General features: G+C 41.4%; 1 protein-coding gene across 1 annotated transcript in view; it reads right to left on the bottom strand.

Moving 5' to 3' along the window:
• Positions 1-544: 544 nt before the first annotated feature.
• Positions 545-20952, bottom strand: part of hmcn1 (hemicentin 1) — an 82066-nt gene continuing 61658 nt past the window's right edge. The window contains exons 67-107 of the mRNA XM_046049979.1: positions 20486-20583; positions 20092-20370; positions 19802-19998; positions 19525-19606; positions 18866-19002; positions 18638-18779; positions 18380-18524; positions 18044-18171; positions 17784-17940; positions 17443-17564; positions 17145-17309; positions 16696-16803; positions 16148-16285; positions 15828-15962; positions 15235-15504; positions 14513-14703; positions 13389-13602; positions 13130-13264; positions 12832-13022; positions 12536-12617; positions 12035-12304; positions 11615-11785; positions 10249-10419; positions 9772-9942; positions 7908-8078; positions 7555-7725; positions 6944-7114; positions 6719-6865; positions 6449-6586; positions 6136-6257; positions 5614-5851; positions 5469-5531; positions 5124-5243; positions 4878-5012; positions 4674-4787; positions 4400-4525; positions 4119-4247; positions 2602-2970; positions 2279-2398; positions 2062-2188; positions 545-1582 (exon numbers count right to left, since the gene is read on the bottom strand). Of these exons, the coding sequence (XP_045905935.1) occupies positions 1216-1582; positions 2062-2188; positions 2279-2398; positions 2602-2970; positions 4119-4247; positions 4400-4525; positions 4674-4787; positions 4878-5012; positions 5124-5243; positions 5469-5531; positions 5614-5851; positions 6136-6257; positions 6449-6586; positions 6719-6865; positions 6944-7114; positions 7555-7725; positions 7908-8078; positions 9772-9942; positions 10249-10419; positions 11615-11785; positions 12035-12304; positions 12536-12617; positions 12832-13022; positions 13130-13264; positions 13389-13602; positions 14513-14703; positions 15235-15504; positions 15828-15962; positions 16148-16285; positions 16696-16803; positions 17145-17309; positions 17443-17564; positions 17784-17940; positions 18044-18171; positions 18380-18524; positions 18638-18779; positions 18866-19002; positions 19525-19606; positions 19802-19998; positions 20092-20370; positions 20486-20583 (6727 nt within the window). The 3' untranslated portion in view covers positions 545-1215. The remainder of the gene's footprint in view (positions 1583-2061; positions 2189-2278; positions 2399-2601; positions 2971-4118; positions 4248-4399; positions 4526-4673; positions 4788-4877; positions 5013-5123; positions 5244-5468; positions 5532-5613; positions 5852-6135; positions 6258-6448; positions 6587-6718; positions 6866-6943; positions 7115-7554; positions 7726-7907; positions 8079-9771; positions 9943-10248; positions 10420-11614; positions 11786-12034; positions 12305-12535; positions 12618-12831; positions 13023-13129; positions 13265-13388; positions 13603-14512; positions 14704-15234; positions 15505-15827; positions 15963-16147; positions 16286-16695; positions 16804-17144; positions 17310-17442; positions 17565-17783; positions 17941-18043; positions 18172-18379; positions 18525-18637; positions 18780-18865; positions 19003-19524; positions 19607-19801; positions 19999-20091; positions 20371-20485; positions 20584-20952) is intronic.

Here is a 20952-nt window from a genome sequence, read left to right as displayed (position 1 = left end):
GCAAACAACAAGGATAACGTTTATATTCATTTTGTTTGCAGTCATTTCCCATTTATGTTCACATTCAAAATTTTGGATTGTTTCCATTCAAGCCACTTTCCCATTATTTAACCCCTATTTACATATTTATACATTATAAATATATTAGGTCATTGTTAATTTAACATGTTAATTGCTACTGGAGATATTACACAAATAAAATTGACTCATTATGATTAAAATTTGTGTTACAAATACAAAAAAATTTAAGGATTAATTTAAACAATATTGCAGATAGTGTAAATCCTTGTCTCTGATTGGCTATTCCAGAGCATACAAGTGAATAATTGTCATTTATTTATGAAAGTGATATATCACCTGTGAGTTACTCTTACAGTTTGCTTTAAATAGATTGATACGTTTGTCTTATTCCTCACACTCAGTTTTCTTTTTACTCCTAAACTGTCTCTTTGGAACATTCTTGAGTGTAATTCTTAAAGGTTTGATAAACCCAGATGAGACATGCTTAATATGCAGTGGTGCTGCAGACATACAGTAAGCTTAATTTCAGTGTATATTCATTTATTACGTTTTATTACAAAATGGATACAGTAAGTACAGTATGACAATACATTATGAGGAAAAGAAAACATATGTACAAGTCATAAAAATAAAATACATCTTGGTATCACTGGATACTATTGGAGCAATATGGCACATTGATGATGTAATCAGTGTAATGATTGGAGAGGGTTTCTATGTGACTATTTGCACTTGTACCTGAGGATGTAGAATATGTGACAGTCAAGTTTTTTTATTGCCAAAATGAGCACCATATCTGAACAGTCAAAACTCCGCAAGGGCTAAACAAAGGTCGGAACTGCCCATTTTTCTTATTCAAGCAATTCCCAATAAGTTAATAATAGATGTAAATAAAAGGCTAGCTAAGACTCCTTGAGTAGGGTTTCTGAGCTAGTGGTGCTCGTGATTTGGCTTTAAGGAACAAAATCTTGTTGATCTTATAAATAAATCTCATGGGGCAGGGGGAAATAACAAGGCAAAATATCAAACAGATCACTGAAAAAAGTCCTGACAAAGTCTTTTTTTCTCAGTTTGTTTACTGATGTGGTAACTTTTTCCAAAACCACACCAACTCACTCATTTATCTCAGTGGTGCTGCATGTAGGGGTTTACAATTCATCACCGCACCTTTGTCCTGCATCTTTTAAAGTGCTCTCAATAGGGGTAAGCAGAGACGGCGATGTAGACGATGAAGGTCGTCTGGTACTCAATGCCCCCATCTTTACTGTAGGAGAGGGCTCGGACCTTCATGCGGTACGTGTGGGGCTCTCGTAGCGCCTGTGTGGTGAACAGCACTCCTTTCAGGTTCTCGTCTCGCAGGGCAAAAGGTAACGTGATGTCCTCATCCACCACTAGGAAGGTGGTTCTCGGATGCATCACTCCGTCCTGTGTGTAGGCCACCAGTCTGATGAGGTCCTGGTTGGCTGCAATGCCAAAGGGGAGCGACAGCAGTTTGTACTCCAGGGCGTAAGGGCTCAGTGCACACTCCAGGTCATTTGGTGGGCAGTTCTTCAGGCAAAACCTACAACATAGACAGCAGGTTTTAGTTAAGATAGATTGACAGAATACTATATTAATCTCAAAGGGAAATTCCACCTATTGTATATAAGATTTATTTTGAATTAATTACAAACCAAAAGTGCAGTTGCTAGCCCTGGGATATATCTAACTCATGTATGAACACCACATAATGATAATTAAAGTGAATGGTGTCCAGGTTACTCCAGACAAACCACCGATCTGGTTATGAACTGTTTTCATTGAAAGTATTTCTTACCATTTTCGATTCTGCTGAGGTGACAAAAGTCTGAGCACCATTTGTTTCCCAATTTATTAACTTATGAACTGACCCTTTAAAATTTAAAACGTTTTACAAATTACAAACTGCTCCAGAATTGTAAATCACCCTAGATTGAACAAATATTTTGGTATATTTGGATGTCACGTTTGATCTCTTTATTGGGTTCATCCTAACTGAGTGTTATTTCTGTGAAAGTGTACCCTGTGGCTTGATCCCTCTGGTAGTTTGGTGGACAAGGTGTGTCAATACACTGGTAACTTCCTCTCATGTTAAAGCACATCTGGTTTGCTCCACACTGGATGTTCTGTTCCAGGCACTCGTCTATATCTGTAGATACAGCAAGCAGCTTATCGTTATTACAGCACGTGCTATAATGAAATGATGATGATGACTGAAGGAGTAGATGGTGGTTCTCACCTTGACATGTTTTGCCATTGGTCGTGAGGCGGTAACCAGTAGGACAGAGACACCTATGGCTTCCTGGTGTGTTCAAACACTCATGCTGACAGGCATCCCTCAGCTCACACTCATTAATGTCTGTTGGTGTCACACACATGCACAAACAACTTCAGATTGATATAGAGAAATCAGAGCACACAAATGATATATTAAGACACATGTTTAAAGCTTATAATCCTATATTTACAGCAAACCCATGAGCAGCAGTGAAGCAAAGAGGCAGCTTCTCTATTAACTTTCATCTCTCCCTCATCTCGACCCTGCCTGTCCTCCATAGTTACCTAAGCAGTGGCCACCCCTGGACTCAAACCCCTGCAGACAAGCGAGGAAGCCCTGCTGTGATGAATGAATGGGAGTCTCTCTGTGAGTCCGGCTCATGTAGCGCCCCCTCATGGTGGCTACATGAGAGTTGTAGCTCTGAGAGGCCAAGTTGTGGTACAGTTGCTGGTAGGAGCTGTGCTCTGGAGAGGACTGTGACGCTCGGTAGCCGTAAGAGTAACTTTCATAACTGGGCAGACGCTCCAGACCGGCACAGGATTTGCCATCCCCCAGCAGGTGGCGTCCCGGCGGGCAGGTGCACTTGAAGCTGCCAGGCGTGTTGATGCACTGGTGGGCACAGGGCCGTGGCTGCCCCTCACACTCATTTATATCTGCCCTCAGCACAAAGAAAGACCAGCACCAGTAAAAGACAAGAGGACAGAGTGATAGAAAAGAAGGATGGAAGGAGGAAAAGGTGCAAAAATAATGCAGAAGTAACAGAAAAGGGTGATGGATGAACAAATGAAGTGGTGCGGGCCATGAAAACAGAGGAGAAAGATGAGAGATGAGAATGAAGGGGGGGAAAAGCGTATATGTCAATTACCTCACTGTACAACAATACATGTTCATGTCCCTAAGACAGAAATGTATTGAGACTATAAATACATATATTTAATGAGAGACTGCGATTATGTCCTCTCATATCAAATAAAAGTGATGCTTGAAGATAACAACTTTAATTCTGAATCCAGTTAAGTTAAGGTTTAATCTGTGGAAATGATATCAAATATAATTCACATTTGATATCAGGTATGTTTATGTCAGATAAGTGTGTCACAAAGACAGACGTCAGCGTACAATGTTAATGATGTCACAAAGGGAACAGTGAAGGTATGCCATTACAAAGCAACTCCAGGGAACAGCCAGATCCAAACACAAAGAATAACAGTTTGAAATGAAAGAACTGGAAGGAAGTGAAAAGAAACAGAGTGACACACAGAGCTGTGAGGTCATGGTGCTGGTCTTTTTATGTTTGATGTGTCAAACACATTTATTTTCAGTTTCCCTTCCTCTTTAGTCCTCTCTCTGACTCCTAAGTAGACATAGCATCAACCTAGAGCTGTAGAGGACCTGATACCATGCATTTAATTTTTGCAAGGTCTTCACATTTAATCTTATGAGTTTTAATTGCAGCATTATAGAAACGGAAGCAAGCACTGGCAGAATGTCTGAGCTACATTGCAGATGACAGCAGAGTTATTTTAGACTTTCGACAGGAGTGAGTCACTGACACAAACAGAGAAGTATGCTGGCAGAAGCAAGCAAGCTGATGGCAAGTGTAAGGAAGAGCAGTGCATAAAATGTTTAATGTCTGGCAAATATCCTCAGCTAAACACAATTATACATTAGCAAGTGGAAGTATCACCTGTCTTTCCACTGCAAATAAAACCCTTCGAATGTAATGAAATATTGGATTGTGTTTGCCTTATGTTTTGCCTAATAAGGGGCTGAATATGAGAGACAAAAAGGATGTACATACCGAGACAGGGCCTTCCCACTCCCTGAGACCTGTAGCCACGTGGGCAGGTGCAATGGTAGCTGCCTCTTGTATTCTCACAGATCTGATTGTATCTGCACTGATGAGTGCCATCTCTGCACTCATCAATGTCTACAGCAAGCCACAAAGGATACAGAAGTAAATCATGGTGCAAAGCTAAAATTTCCTTCAGTCAAATTACTTTTTTTTTAAATAAAAAAAATATATATATGTACTTATACTCCCTGGAAATCAAGAAATACTATATGTTGGTGAATACTCACCTACACATGTCCCATTGCCACCTTTAGTCATGCCATTGGGGCACAAGTCAATACAGGTGTAACCACCTCGTGTGTTTTTACACTGCTGATCTGATCGACAAACCCTTTGTCTGCACTCATTTATATCTGGGATGATGAGCGAGAGAGAAGAGAAGGGGTCAAATTTTCTTCAAGGAAATTATTTTAGGTTAGAGCATGTGACCGTGTTATTTCAAGCAATAAAATTATATAAAGTAAAAAAATAGCATTATATGGAAATGTGTAACTGTCTCACCTATACATCGTCTGTTCCTGAGTTGAAAGCCTGGCTCGCAGGCGCATCGGTAGCTACCAATCGTGTTCAAACAGTGTTGATTGCATGGATTGGACTCCTGGCACTCGTTCACATCTAAGCAACAAAGAAGACAACTTTGAAAAGTTTCATGTCAGCAACACTCTCAACAAATGCTTAGCTGATCAATAAAGCTTGTTTGTGTACCTGTGCAGCTGAGACCATCAGCTGTTCTCCTGAAGCCGCGGCCACAACGCATGACACATCGGTAAGAGCCAATTGTGTTCTCACAGTCCTGCCCATCATGGCACACGTTCCCACCTAGTGAGCACTCATCAATGTCTGTGACAATGAAGAGCAGTGACTTATTTAAACAATGAGTTGTTTGTGTATTAATAATGCTGACAGCACTGACTCAGAACAGCTGGGTGTGTGTATTTGTGAGTTGTATACCCTGACAGGTCCTGCCGTCAGCTGAGATGGTGAGGCCCTGTGGACACGAGCAGTAGTAGGTGCCCATGGCATTGTGGCAGGCATGAGAACAGGGGTTCCTGACCTCACACTCGTTCTCATCTGCAGGACATGAATGATATATAAACAAACTACATTGTTCCATTCACTACGATGTCCAGTAACAACAGATTTTTGCTTTGGATGTACTTAGGTGAGCTATTAAATCAGGTACTTACCAATTGACTGTGTGTCTTTAAAGCAACTTTTTTAGTAGATTTTCAACTGTACATTTCACTATTATTAACCAAAGATTATATGTTGTTTAACTGTACTTCTAAACATTACCTGCACAGTAGGGCCCAGCAGATACCAGAGTGAATCCCTGGGGACACTGGTTACTGCGATCTCCTGGAAACATTAAATTTGTTATTTAATATTAGAGTTAAATATTATTCCTAAATTCAGACCTTTTACAGATGACTATTCTTACCCTTGGTGATACTAGCTTGGATGCTATATTCTAACACCTCCTCCAGGGGGTTGTAGTGAGCGCTGATGGATATGGCACGCAACATCTCTACGAGGTAGGGCATCTTGCCCTTGGACAGGTCATAGGAGATGGTGTGGTTCCAGGAGTAGGGCACACTCTCCCTGTCGATGCTGAACATGCGGGTGGACAGAGCGTACAGCTGGCCTGGGCCTGTCTGGATGTAGTCCTCTGTGTAGTCCTAAATCAAACAAAGTGCACTTGTGAGGCAGCTTATAATTATTTTGACAATGTTTTAGCTAATTTACTAGAAATCGTCTATACTGTAATGGGTGTGTAAAGTGATTTGTAGTAAACTAAAATTTGAAAATATATGAAATGACAGCATTTGTTCGCCTCATAATGTTTGGTTTTTACTCATTTTGCTAAGGTTTTATACAAGATGCAATCTGATTTAAACTAAGTAATAAATATACCTACCAATAGGCCACAAAGTCTAATAATCTGCGCAGCTTATTTATTTACCTTGATGCTGATGTCAGCATGTGAGGGCAGCTGCAGGATGTGTCCATTCACTACGATGTCCAGTAACAATGCTCCATCTGAGTCCAGGCCTCTGGCAATGTGGGTCATCCTCAGGATCTCACCTACCAAGATCCAATTACACCACAGACGTTTGTCAACCTACTAAGATTATTCCCATCCACAATCCTCAGTCAATATTTTCACTATTTGATTAACAGCCCACAAGCACCAGATTGAACCCACTATGTACATTTATATAAATAGCTCACGTGGTAGTAATAATATGGACACACAAGGGCTTGTCCAATTTTACCTGTGGCAAACTCCACCTGTGTCTCTCGCCTAAAGATGCCTCCTGTTAGCGTGTAGCCGTTGACAGCCTCTCCTATTTCCTGTGCAGTTGTCCAGTAGATGGGGTTCAGGATTGAGATGAGCTTTCTCATTGCAGGACCTTGAAATTAAAAAAGGTAGAAAAAGAGTGTAACAACTTATGTGCACTAGTTACATGGAGGCTGGTATTATTTGGTGCACATCACATCTAAAAGTAGAAGATTTAAACATATGAAACTGTTGGAAAACTGACCTAATGTCCTTGGTACATTAGTAATAGTGGCCTTGACAATTCTGCCACCAGTCTGGCTGTCTGTGATGGTGGCATTGAGGATAGCAATGCCAAACTCAATATCATTGATGTTCCCTATGATGCTTCCTCTTGCCTTCTGGGGACCACCTGACAAAAGAGATAGTATTTAAGAATACTGTGCTGCACTCAACTGCACACTTACACACAATATATAAAACACCATACCTGGGCAGGCCTGAGTGTTACACCGGGACAGCTGAGAGGAGTCTCCTGGACACGGTCGACCACTGTTGCTAGGAGACGGATTATTACAGAGACGGACACGTGTGCTCTGTCCACCCCCACAGGAAGCAGAGCATTCTCCCCATGGCTGCCATGAACCCCAGGTACCATCAACTGCAACGATATACCCCAAATACAAAGTTCACACATTAAAACACAAATCATCAAACAACGGGCATACAGCAGGGAGTTGTTAATTGCCTTATAATCTGAGTTTTAGAGGCAAACCCTAACCCTTTTTTGAGATACCTTAAAAAGTTGAATTACTGAGGTTTTCTTTTTAATTAAAAAATAAAGAAACATTTCACATATGTTTCCCATATGCTTCAGCACACAGAAGAGAAGACACTGCCATCTTTCAGGGTGTGTGCAGATTTTTTTCTCTTTGTCCCATGTTGCTCCCCCTAACCACTGTAAATTCAATGTGAAATGCAGAAACATGTTTGTTCTATTTATTTAGGGCATTTACAGCCATTATTTCAAGTGCATTTTATGCACATGAAAGAGCATCTCTATCCCTTACCCCTGACACAGTCTTAAACATGCTGACTCACCAGGACAGTTGGATGTGCTGCATCTCTGTAACTGTGTATCTGCACCTGCACATGCTCTCCCACCATTAGCAGGTCTGGGGTTGTCACATGACCTGTAGCGTCTCATCTGACCTCCATTACACGTCTTGCTGCAGCTGCCCCAGCTAGTCCATGGACCCCAGTTACCGCTGACTGACATAAAGAAAGTCAAAATGTCAGAAAAAGACAAGAGATAAGCCAAAAGAGAAAATATGTTACTGGGAAAAATCCGAGACCCAAGACAGACATTTTCCCCCCATATTTCCCTATAAAGAAAAAGATGCTGCATTTGTACAATTTAACCAGTAAGAACAAAAACAATTAATATGACTCACTGGGGCAGGGGTCGCTATTACAGAAGTCAATTTGCACATCGTTGCCTTCACACTGCCTGCCACCATGCTGAGGGGCGGGGCTGGCACAGAGGCGTGTCCTCTGTCTGGTCCCGCCTCCACATGAAACACTACAGGCACCCCAGCTCACCCAGGATGACCACTTCCCATCCACTGGAGGGCACAAGAAAGAGCAGGAACATCAGTCACTTAGATTTAGACTTAGGGCCTTTCTCATTTCCCAAATTCCCAAAACCCCTCGATCCTTGATTTCTCGTCTTAGTCCCTCCCACCCGAGATTTGAGCATCAAGGAGTCGAGGAGGAGACGCGAGGAGAGAAGAGTCTAGAAAACAGGCATTTAATGAAATGAGATGTCCCTTCCTCGGAGCAGTCATTTTAAAGCGATGTTGCACAGCTGCATCATCTGTCCACTGTTTGAGCTGTGATCTCAATATGATGTCAGATAAGCAGACCAGCTTTTGGCACTAAAGGCTACAGATCATATCTTCACCATCCAAAAACGTGTATGTCAATATTATAACACATCTCGAGGTTCCAATAAACATGATAGCTTCTGTTGGACAGTCACAGATTACAGCAGCCTAATCATTCACTACACAGAAATACAGTAACTTTTTTTTGGCGGTGCGCTTTTGCCTGAAAACAGGAGATCATTTCAGCCCTCAGCCTGATGAGGTGAGAGTTTCATCATCAGTCCCTTTACCAAATGACACAGTAACATTTATCTCATATAGCCCCAATTAAAATTGTCATCGAAGGACTCTACTGTTGGAATGACATGTGCAGACTACATGGGCACCTATTATTACAACATGAAACAGAGCAGATCACTGCTGAATGCTCTGGTTGATATTACAGCCTAATAATGTCATCAGCTGTTTGCTCTGTTTTGTCACGATTATAGCAGCTGAATTGGTGTGATGCGCGGATCAGCTTGGACATTAACGGAAGACTAACAGACTAAATGTTTCCATCTGTGCAGTAAAGTCACAGCAAATGTCGTGGGACAAAAACTTTTAGCTTCTATAATCCATGTTTAGACGCTCTGATGGAGTGCAGGATTGATCAGGAGGACAGCTGCTTTACTCCAAACAGATTCACTGTATGAACCTGGACTGTGTGTGAGACCTTTTGGATGTGTAAAAGAACACAGAACATGAATAAACATTACAACCAAACCTGTTGGCACGTTGGGTAATTTAAATATTAATTTATGTTGCTGTGGCTCATGCGTAAATGCGCACAACGTCTCTGGGGAGACGCTTCGCCCAGCCAGCCACTATTCAGTGTTCATTTTTACAATCCTGCAGCCCATCCGCACATCACATTCAACAACATTAGTGACATCAAAGTGAAATGACATTAAGGAATGCGGTTAGAAAAACTTTATGAGGCGCTACACAAACGATGAATGGCAGAACGTTTGATTGTGCATTGGAACGTTTTAAACAGGCTTAACTAATACAACTTATGAATACAACAGGAGTACTGCTCCAGCCATGGGTTGGTCTGCATGTCACGCCTCTTTTAAATGTCACAGCGGTTGAAAAGACTTCTGCAAAGGATACATCGGTGTATGCTCTCTTATAGCTTCTTCAGCAAGCCTCCTCGATCCTCGCTCCTCCAGGTGCATTTTAGGAAGAGATGTCCTTCAAGATGGCGTGTTGAGATAGATTTTTGGGTCACAGGCTCAAGGATCGAGGATCGAGGAGGCGAGAAGGCACAAATTTGGGAAATGAGAAAAGCCATAATACTTATTTCAAACCTGATTTAGCAATGACTCTTGTATCCATAGACATATGGATATGGATAAACATACACGGACTAAAATCCCTGAGCCCTCACCAGGACAAGGTGTCTCCTTGCACACTTGTGTTTGTGTGTCTGAGCCCTCACACTGTGGCCCATCAAATGCTGGAGGAGGGTTGTTGCACAGCCGGATTCTGGACTGCATACCCTTACCACAGGTCTCACTGCACGGGCTCCATGGTTGCCAAGACCCCCAGTTACCTGCCACTGCAGGAGCAAAAACAGATAGTCAATACATAAAGTACAGGCCTACAGTCACATATTTAGGCTCAGTGGTGGAAAGTAAGTAGTACATTTCCTCAAGTACTGTATTGAAGGATAAGTTCTTACTTTGCTCAGTATGATTTACACCCAAAAAATTTTAGGTTTGATTTTTAGGTAACTGTTTCTACTGCATGGGACATCCAGGTGCGATCAGTTACGCATTCCTGCCAGTTGAATCTCCTCATGCCACCCATTCATAGAACCAACAGTCTTCTACTGACTTTACAGAAAACATATTTGGTTCCTCACCTGGACAAGGTCTGACACTGCACATGATGACCTCCACTGCCTTCCCTTCACAAGGCCTGCCTCCATGCTGTGCTGGAGGGTTACTGCAGGTCCGGACCCTGGTTCTGTTTCCCCGACCACAGGTACGAGAACATTCCTCCCAGACAGACCACTCTGACCAGATACCATTCACTGTGGAGAAAAAGGTACAGACTTCAGCCGCTTTTCAACCAAAGGTACCGGGGACTTTTAAGTCCCCAGATCTCTTTTCAACGAACTAAAAGGTTCCTTCAGCCCATTGTTGTGCGCGTTTCCAGCGTGGTCTAAAGACCTGCGAAGATTAGGCAAATTAACCAGCTGACATAGGCTGTAGCCATACAAAGCAATGCACAGGCATCAATATTTGTAACCACTATCCATGAGCAACATTTATAAATTAACATCAGATTTGACTGGAACATAATGAAAAACTATAGGCTTTGCTTGACCATTATTAAAGCTTTTTTGTATGGGAGCTATAATAAAGAGACACACGACAAAGTTTGTTACACATTTAATAGTAGCCAAACAAACAAATGGATAAAGCCATAAAGTTCTTAAAATAACTCCAGCACAGAGAAAGCAACAACGACCCAGTATTTAGCGTAACTCCATCAGCTGTTCACTGTAAACACACCGCTGCAGCTGGCTGATATTTCCCAGCTATAAATGTAATGCCGACATACGATCTCAGACAGACATTGGCGAGGCTTGTATGGATAACAAACAGGATAAAACCATCAAGTTCTTAAAATAACTCCAGCACTGAGAAAGCAACACAAAAATAAAATGTTATTAAAACATTTCCAGCGACGAGAACGGCAGGACTCACTTCTGTGTCACCTGAATGTCGGAGCACCGTGATGTTTAGCGAGCTTAATTACCTGCTGTAATCAGCTGTTCCGCTTGTTTTGGAGAGGAGGAGACCGACTTTGGCTCTGTGTAAAAACTTAAAACAACAACTTAGGACCCAGTATTTAGCGTAAACACACCGCTGCACGACGTGCAGTCGTAGAGAAACATTCTCCAGTTAAAGCCAGTAGCCTCTACTCGCCCACAGTCACTGCAAGGCAATCCCCACCCCCCCAAAGTACCGGTACTTTCGGAAAGTACTACCCACCGAGCAGGGACTTTTTGGGGGGTAAAATAAAGACCCCAGAACTACATTTAGACCCTGGTCCCTCCAGTGGAAAAACAGTGAGTTCCTCTAAAGGTTCCTAGTTCTGGCGTATAGTTCCTTTGGTCGAAACGCAGCTTTTGTTACCACATACGCCATTTGCAGACAGTCTCCTTTGCAAGTTCTGAGAGAACATACTGAATCATCTGCCTGTGATTGAAGCACTCTCACCTGGACAGGGCTTTCCCTGACAACTACGTGTCTCTGTGTCTGATCCTGCACAGTGACGCCCTCCATTGGCAGGTAGAGGATTGTTACAATGTCTCAACCTCTTCTGGAACCCGACAGCACAGGACACACTGCAGGGACCCCACTCTGCCCACTCTGAGTAGCCCCCATGAACTGGAAAACAAATGAATGCACATTAACACAACATGTCTTTAGCCATTTGGTCAATTTAGATGATTATTTTGCTTTCTTCTTTCTACACTGAGGAGGACACAGAAAAGGAAGAATACTTTTTTTGTCTGTCATAGTGAAAAAGTTCCCTTTGCAGTTAAAGAAATAATGCAATCTTGAAGATGTTGTTCATTTGAACTACATTTGTTAAACGTTAAAATTGAAGTTGACTCAAAAATATGTCAAGCTCACCTTTTACAGTAAGAGTGACCCTGACTAGCACTGATCCTAGCAAATTTCTGGCCACACATTCATATTCAGCTGTGTCCTCCTTTTGAACACTGCTGATCCTGAGGGAACTGTTGGACAGGGTGGAGAAGCGGCTGTTGCCCAGCAGGGGGCGGCCCTGGCGGGACCACTCTATTGTGGGGGTGGGCTCACCCTGTGCCTGACAGTTGATCATAACTGTGGTGCCAGCATCCACCACAGTGTCCACTGGCTCCACTATGATGGTTGGTGCACCTGGAAGAAGGCCAGATCCAAGTGATATTTAAAGGAGACGGACTTCACACATCAAAACTGATAGACATGGGGAGCACAAAGAAAATAACCCCTGATAATTGTTTTAGGTCTAATACTAAATCACTGGAGTACTCTTTCAGGTTATAATAACTTTCACATTTTGTTCTTGTAGCAAATGCAGGTATAATGGAAAACACATGTAGGACTGATACAGAGAAGGTAGACACTTACTCTGCAGGGTAAGCGTGACACTCCTTTCCACCACCCCAGCATCATTTGTTGCCACACACATGTAGTTGCCTGAATCTTCACTCTGTATAACATTTAATGAAAATAAAGTTTGTTATCATACTAAGAAATAACTTCCAAGATGTATATAAACTTTATAAATGAAATTACTTTCAAGACATGGTATCTTTCTTAGACTATTGAGCCACCAGTGCTCTTTTATCAACATTATTATTATTATTATTATTATATCAACAGAGATTTATACTAAGAGTTCTCAGTCTCATGTGTTTTCCTACCACTGTGCCATAGATGGCTAGAGAGCCGTTGTCCAGCTGACGGATGCGGTTGCTGATCTGGATGTTTATTCCATTCTTGCTCCACCGGATGGAGGGCAGTGGGTCTCCCCGAACCTCACAATTCAAGATGGCATTACCACCCAGAGGCTCAATACGGTTGGAGTGAACATCCCCATCAATGATAGGAGGCTCTGGAGTAAGCCAGCAGAACTTGCTTAGACATTATGGACACATCACTTAGGGTTGTGTTGTGAGTTACATGTTAATACGAACATTAAGTAGTTTCGCATGGTTTTACCTTTGACATAGACAAAGCCCAGTGACTTGATGGTTCCTACGTTGTTTTCTGCCACGCATGTGTAGGTGCCAGAGTTGTCTTTGCTCACACGCTCTATCACCAGCTCACTGTGGCCGTTCATGTGATCGTAGTGAACTAAAGCAATAACAAATGGCAGTAAAAGAGTAGTTTAATTCTTATATATGACACAGCTGTAAAGCTGCTCTGATGGATTTTTGGGGATATATTTTTGATTTTATAACTCAATCTCACTATGTACCTGGGATATTGTTGTTGTTGAAGGCCCATGTGATTCTAGGTGGGGGGATGCCACTGACTCCACAGGCCAGCAGGAGGCGCTCTCCTTTGTTGAGGGCTACATCTCTGAGAAGCTCAGTGAAGACAGGTTGAGTATGAACAGACAGGGACACTGTCCGACTGTCCTGTCCTACTGCATTTGTGGCAACACAGGTATACCTGCCTGCATCATCAGGCTAATACGACGGAGGAGAAGAGAGTGAGAGCATATATATAAAAAAATCTTTTGATGCATCATTTTGAAGCACACAAGCTTAGCGTGTGCCACACAGCACACACTACTGGTAGTAGAACACTTAACAATCTGGATGGAACCATCCCCACCTAATGACTACAAGGAAATTTCACTGTCCACCAATCAGACATTAAAGGTTCAGTGTGTAATATTTCTGAGGATTCACTGACAGAAATGCAATATAATATCCACAACTATGTTTTCAGTGGTGTATAAAGACCTTACATAATGAACCATTATGTTTTTATTACCTTAGAATGAGCAATTTTTATCTACATAGGCCTTGATCCTCACCTGACAATGCATTTGTAAATTTCATGTATTATGTGGTTTATAATGGACTGTGGTGCAGAAACAGTGAGGCTTACATTTTCCTGTTATCTGTCAGTGGCCATACTTGATGCACTAGATGTGACAGTGTTTCTGAGATGTGAGATGTCATTTTCTTTGGTATTTCAGTCCAGATGTGCCAACCCTCCCAAGTTGTAAAATACTGTATTACAGGAGTATGAGACATCATGTAGCACTTCATTTCTTGATGTGGCTGTTGTTTATTAATGAACAATTAACAACAATAATAAATAATAATAATAATAATAATAATAAATAAAAAACAAACATATGTTTTTACTGAATAATTAAGTATATATAACTTCTTAATATATCTATCTAAAGAAATCTCTCTGCTATCTCACAGAGGACATCTTTTGTCCTGTCTCAGGCACCGTAGCTATACAACTTGCTTGGATAGGGGAGGGGGGGTGCAATTTGCAACTCTAGATATCACTAAAACTTACACAATGTACCTTTAACAAAAAGAAAGATGTGTTGTTTTTCTTTGTTTCTCTTACCTGAGCCATGTCTATTACCAGCTCTCCAGATGGCAGAATTGTGTACTCCCCTGTGCTTTCAATGAGGGGATTACCGTCCATCTCCCAGGACAAAGTGGGCTGAGGGACCCCTTCCGCTACACACACTAGCTGAGCCTGACTGTTTTCCACCACTGCTACCTCCTGCTCACCAGCACGAATGGAAGGTGGGACTGCAAAGGCAGGAGGTATCATTTGTCACTATTGCAATCATTCTAAAAGCATTAGTCTAGTTTTGTTTTTATAAAATATACAATATAGTAATATAGTATAGTAATATACAGTCCCTAATGCCCTGTACACTACAGTTTACATTTCAAGGCAAATTCGCTAGACCGCTTTATGGCACAAAAGGGAAAATGTTGTACACCACAAAATGGAGAAGGCATCCTTCTTTTAGCTTTCTTGCAATCACAGATTGCAGATAGGGCCAAGTAGCAATCTTACCTTTGCAATAAGAAATGTCAGTTCAGGTTTTATGTGAAATATGGTTTTTAGATATCAATGTATCACATTCAGTTAAATTCTGTATCAACCAAAAACAGCAACCATCAACATAAATCTATTGTTAGAGTGTCATACTTATCTAATGTACTACGGAGACACAACATAAAGGACAACCAAAAGCAAAATTTTATGCAAACTATGTGTAACATCACAAACATAGTGATGTGGTTTAAAATACTGCATTGACTGTAACTTACTCTGTACAGTGAGTCTCATCTCGAGGCTGACAGTGCCCGCTGCATTGGCAGCAGTGCAAGTGTATCGTCCAGTATCACTTGGCTGGATGAAGGCGATCTGCAGGGATCCTGAACTGAGCACCCGCTGGCGTACAGATTCAGTCAGCGGCTGCCCGTCTTTATGCCATGTGACAGAGGGGGGAGGGGAGCCGTCAGCTTGGCACTGCAGTGTCACAGAGGAGTCCACAGGTGCCTGGTACTTTTGAGTCTCTGAGCTGATCACTGGAGGAACTGCAGGACACGTAAAAAAGAAATCTTATTGACATCATTAGCAAAATAAGTGTGACTGGAGAGGGTGCATGTTGGAACTTGTAACCTTACCTATTAGGATAAGGGGAATATTTTAGACTAATCAGACAGTCAACTCTACCAGAGATTTGTGTACTACATTTGATGTTTAAACACAATAAAAAAAAACAACTATTCTATGGAAGTAGCATTTAATACAGGATTACAATCAACTGAAAGGCGTTCTTCTTACATCCCTGTACACAACTACTGAATATTACATAATGCATCTGTTAATGTTACCATTACCCGAGTGTGTTCCCTACCTTGCACTCTGAGTTTGGTCTTTCCCAGTGCAGTACCTGCAGGGTTTTGAGCCACACATATGTATGTTCCAGAGTCTGACACAGAGGCCTTAGAGATCTGCAGACTTCCATTAGGCAGCACTGTGAAACTTCCACCTGGCATGAAGCAAGAGACATGATGTTATGACTGATTATGATTACTGAAACACACACAAACACACACACACACACACACACACACACACACACACACAAACACACACACACACACAAACATAAGGACAGGATTAATTACTTGTGGTGGGTATATTACACACACACACACAGACAGGATTAATTACTTGTGGTGGGTATATTGATGCCCTCCTTCTGCCAGGTGATGGTGGGTCTGGGCAAGCCTGTGGCCCTGCAGGGCAGAGTGACATGGTTATTCAGGATCACATCCAGGGTGGACGGATGAGGCTGGATCACTGGGAGCTCTGAGGGGAGGGATGAGAAAAGAATGATGCTCAGAAACATCTAAAAAAAAATATGGTTGTAATGGATTCATTTTCAATTCAATTCAATTCAATTCAATTCATGGCATCTCTATGTGGAGCAGAAACAGGTATGTTCAGCTGAGAGACCTATGGGTGAATGACGAAAACTAGAACCTAACCTGCATGACTGAACTCAGCAATATTGCAGGCTACATTCATCAAATATATTTGATTGTACGCAAAGATTCTTTTAATTAAATGCTAAACCAAATGAATGGACATGAGTTTGTCAATCAGAATCCTAACTATGATATGAAAAGCATCTAAGCTATGAATAATGAATGGTTTTGGCTTGTTGCACTCTCCACAGCTTCCAAACAACAGTCAGTTGTTTCTCAGGATGTTCTTACCCTGCACTGTGAGCTGCACGTGGCGATGGGTGGAGCCTGCAGCATTCTTGGCTGTGCACATGTAGCGTCCTGCATGACTGAGCTCAGCTGAGGTGATTTCTACTGGACCTAAGCACAGATCATCACACACCAAGTCAACATAATGAATCAATCTTACTAGCGACCACAATTGTTAAGTAAAACATATTCTCTATATTTACATACAAAAGTAACCTACCACATTTATCACTTAGTATAATCTTAAGTGCAGTATTACATTATACGCACTGCTAGCGTTTCTTTAAATTGACAGAATTAACTGAAATGAATAATAGCATTATTACTAATAAAAGAGTGTGTGATTAACAGAATATGCTAGTAATTCAAGTATTGTTTGTGGTAGTTTGGATAGTTGTACCAAATAAAAGTTGTGTAGTTCTGGATGCTGTTTGCATTAACATGATTCTGACCTGTGGGCAGGATGCTGTATCCCTGTCCCTCTTTGGGAAGCTTCATGCCATCTTTGCTCCAGAGAATTGTGGGCTCCGGGACGCCTGATGCAGTACAGGCAATGACCACAGGGGACAGTCTGGTAACAACTAGCTCTGTAGGTTCATCCGCTATAGATGGAGGAACTAGGGGGACATATGTTAGAACATGTAAAGAAAATCTGATCTTGCTGTTGATATATGATCTGTTTAGAAATGAAATATTAAAACAGAATGATCAATATCACAGCATTTGTTAACTGTTTGCTGTGTTACTCACCATGGACAATGAGGTTGATGGCCCTGGAGTCTTCCCCTGCCTCATTAGAGATCACACATTCATACACTGCTGTGTCTTCCACTGTGGGTGCTATAACTACCAGGGAACCTGATGATAGTAATCTGGAAATAACAAAAGCGTTAGTTGAACAGTGTCACTATAATGTCCACCCTACAGAAATGGTTAAAAGTTAACGAATCACTCAAGCACTAAGGCTATGAATTTGAGTTTGGTCAAAGTAGAGTGATTTTAAAATGTCTCTTAAATTCCGGTTTTGTCTTTTTTAAATTTATCTTTAATTAGAAAGAAGAGAGGGGGAAAACTTCTGTTGAAAGATCAACCTGTACATATTCTGGTTCTGGTCAGTATTGATGGCTCCTCCATTTTTCATCCAGCTAACGGTGGGTTTGGGTATACCGGTGGCCTCGCAAGACAGGGTGGTCTGAACGTTGACTGTAACTGTCACATTGGTGCGGCCGTCAGCAATGGATGGAGGGACTGAAAGATCAAGGATCATAAAATTACTGGGTAACTGTGGGTGATTGAGACAAACTGACAGGACAGTATTCATGTGTTTTGTATGCACATATCTACCACCCACCATAGACTTGCAGATCCACTCTCCTGTGTTGGGTCCCAGCTTGATTTGTTGCCATACACAGGTAGCGACCAGTGTCGGCCACCTGAGCAGAATGGATGTGTAATGACCCATCCTTTGCAAATGTGTACCTGCACGCATTTGTACAAACTGGTTAAGGTATAGCATCAACGAATTGCCATAAATTGACTATTCAACTAAACTATTCAAATCTCCTTCTATTCAAGTATGCAGATTTAATATCCTGGAAATCATTAATACATTACATTCATTACATTGAACTGTATATGCAATTGCTGTATCATAATGAAAATAATACTAATTGACATGTGGATTTACCTGGGATTGTTTCCTGACAATATGGCACCATGTTTCCTCCAGGTTATGCGAGGCAGTGGCACTCCACTTACAATACACTCAAGCACTGCTGGCTTGTTGATGTTCACTGACACTGTCTGGGAACCTTCCTTGATAATTGGGGCCACTGAGGGGAACAGGAGACAGATAAAAAGTTTTTTTTAACTCGTTTCCAGCTGGGTAATGAATTCAGCTCAATTACTAATTACAGAGGGAATTGGGAAAAGACTATAACCTTACCAGTGACAGCCAGGTTAAACTGTCGTGTGGTCTTGCCAGCAATGTTGCTGGCTACACAGGTATACTGGGCTCTGTCGCTGAGCTCCGCCATGTTGATCTGTAAGTAGCGGCCACTGGACAGAATACGCACACGGGCAGAACCCTACACAGAAATGAAAATTACTTTTTAAGTACATTTTAAGAGAAGTCTTAGTGTGTGGATAGTTGTTTGTCTGTTTGATTTCTGACCTGAATTGTTTGGCCATCTTTGAGCCAAGTCAGAGATGGTGGTGGAACAGCATCGGACTTGCACTCCAGGGTCACCTGTCTGTTCTGCAGCACTGACACGTCCTGAGGTGTACTCTCTCCAGCAATGTTAGGGGGAACTGTTGCAGGAAAACCAGAAGGAGACCGGCACTGATATGGATTTTATAGCCCAATCTCATCTCGCATTATAATGTATCTGGAACAGCCTGCCCGACGAAATCAGGGAGGCTGAGTCAGTGATTTTAAGTCCCTTCTTAAAACATACTTTTATAGGATATCCTTTCCTGATTTTATTTTATTTTATTCTATTTTTTTTTCTCCATCTATTTATATTAACTTTTAACATGTATATTAATGTTTTCTTGCTTTTATGGTGTATTTGTTTTAATGTGTTTTATTGCCTTTGCACTTGTTAAAGCACTTTTTTGAAAAGTGCTCTATAAATGAAGATTATTATTATATTATTATTATTATTGTCTAGAAAATCATGACAGAACAAATAGTAGAAAAAAAAGATTTATTAACTAAGTACAGATTGACTGAATCATCCTTTTTTGTACATTTAATATAACTTACCATCAAGCTAGATTGTTTCACAATACAGTGCACACTGCAGTGTGTGTGTTGTCTGTATTACTCACCATGCACTCGAACCAGGAACTCCTTGTCATCATCTCCTGCTGGACTGTTGGCTAAGCAGCTGTATCTGCCTGTGTCCTCCAACTGAGTAAGTGAAAAAAGGTTTAACCAAGTATGAAAACTATGGAAAAAGACCAAATCATTGCAATTATCATATGCATAAGTTATCATATTTAATGAAAGTATGTTTTTAATGTTTTTATACAAAACAGAAAATGATTAAACTAAATTAATTAATATATGAGACATGATTTCACTGAACAATCCCTAGTCACTGACCTGTGCAGAGGCCGCACGGAGCACCTCTCCTGCCCGGAGGAGGCGCAGGCTGTCTGTCTGTGGGAGTGGGCGTCCATCTTTTAGCCAGGTCAAAGAGGGTGTGGGGATACCTGTGGCCTCGCACTTAAGCTCCAGGACATTATTAACCACAACAGATACTTCTGCTGGTACACCAGCGCCTTTGATGCGTGGAGGATCTGACAAAGAAAATGTAAACCAAACAAAATGTATTTTCTCATGCATGAAACATAAGCTGGAGAAAAAAAGTGCTATAATCTGCTTTTACTCACCCAGCACTTTCAGGTTGAAGTGGCGGCTAGCTTGACCAGCTGTATTGTTAGCCATGCATGTGTAGCGTCCTGTATCATTGACCTGGGCCTGTCTGATTTGCACAGTGGTATTCAGGTTTAGGAATTGGAGGTGGGGGTCAGGAATTAAAGTCACCCCTTCTTTGAGCCAGGACACAGTGGGGGTTGGGGTCCCATCAGCAATACACAGCAGAGAAGCCAAGTTTCCTCTAACTACAGTCACATCTTCTGTGCTCCCTGCTCCATCCAGACCAGGAGGGACTGTGGAGGAATAAAAATACAGCTGATTATTATTTATTGCTGAACAAGACCCTTAGAATGGTGTTTGGTGATTTATTCCTCAGATTTTACAAGCCAGTAATGTTTTCAGACTCACCATGCACCTGAAGGTTATAATGTCTGTTGTCCACTCCTGCTCTGTTTGATGCGACGCATGTATAGGTGCCACTGTCAGACACCTGGGTTCGTGTAATCCTGACAGTTGCAAAAGGTAAAATACATAAGCAGCCTTTTACATTGTAACTCTAAAATAATAAACCATTTTTGGTTTTCCAGCAAATATTAATATTTGTTAATATTATTAGACTAACCCATTACAATGAAACTGTTTTAGTCAGTATGAACTTCCATACTGATTTAAAAATAGTAGGAAGATTTTAAATAGAGAATTCAATTCAATTCAACAAGTACTAAAGATTTCTTTGCAAATTTTACAGATAAAGAATTACACCAATATAATACACTGTTTATTTATTTATTTTATTTATTTATTATTTTTGTATAGCACCAATTCATAACTTCATAAGAAGTTATTTCACTACACTTTTCATAGAACATACAAAA

Source organism: Micropterus dolomieu, linkage group LG05 (genome assembly GCF_021292245.1).
Source record: "Micropterus dolomieu isolate WLL.071019.BEF.003 ecotype Adirondacks linkage group LG05, ASM2129224v1, whole genome shotgun sequence".
NCBI lineage: Eukaryota > Metazoa > Chordata > Actinopteri > Centrarchiformes > Centrarchidae > Micropterus > Micropterus dolomieu.
The sequence above is the reverse complement of the archived record's forward strand: the minus strand, read 5'-3'. Positions and strand labels throughout refer to the sequence as shown.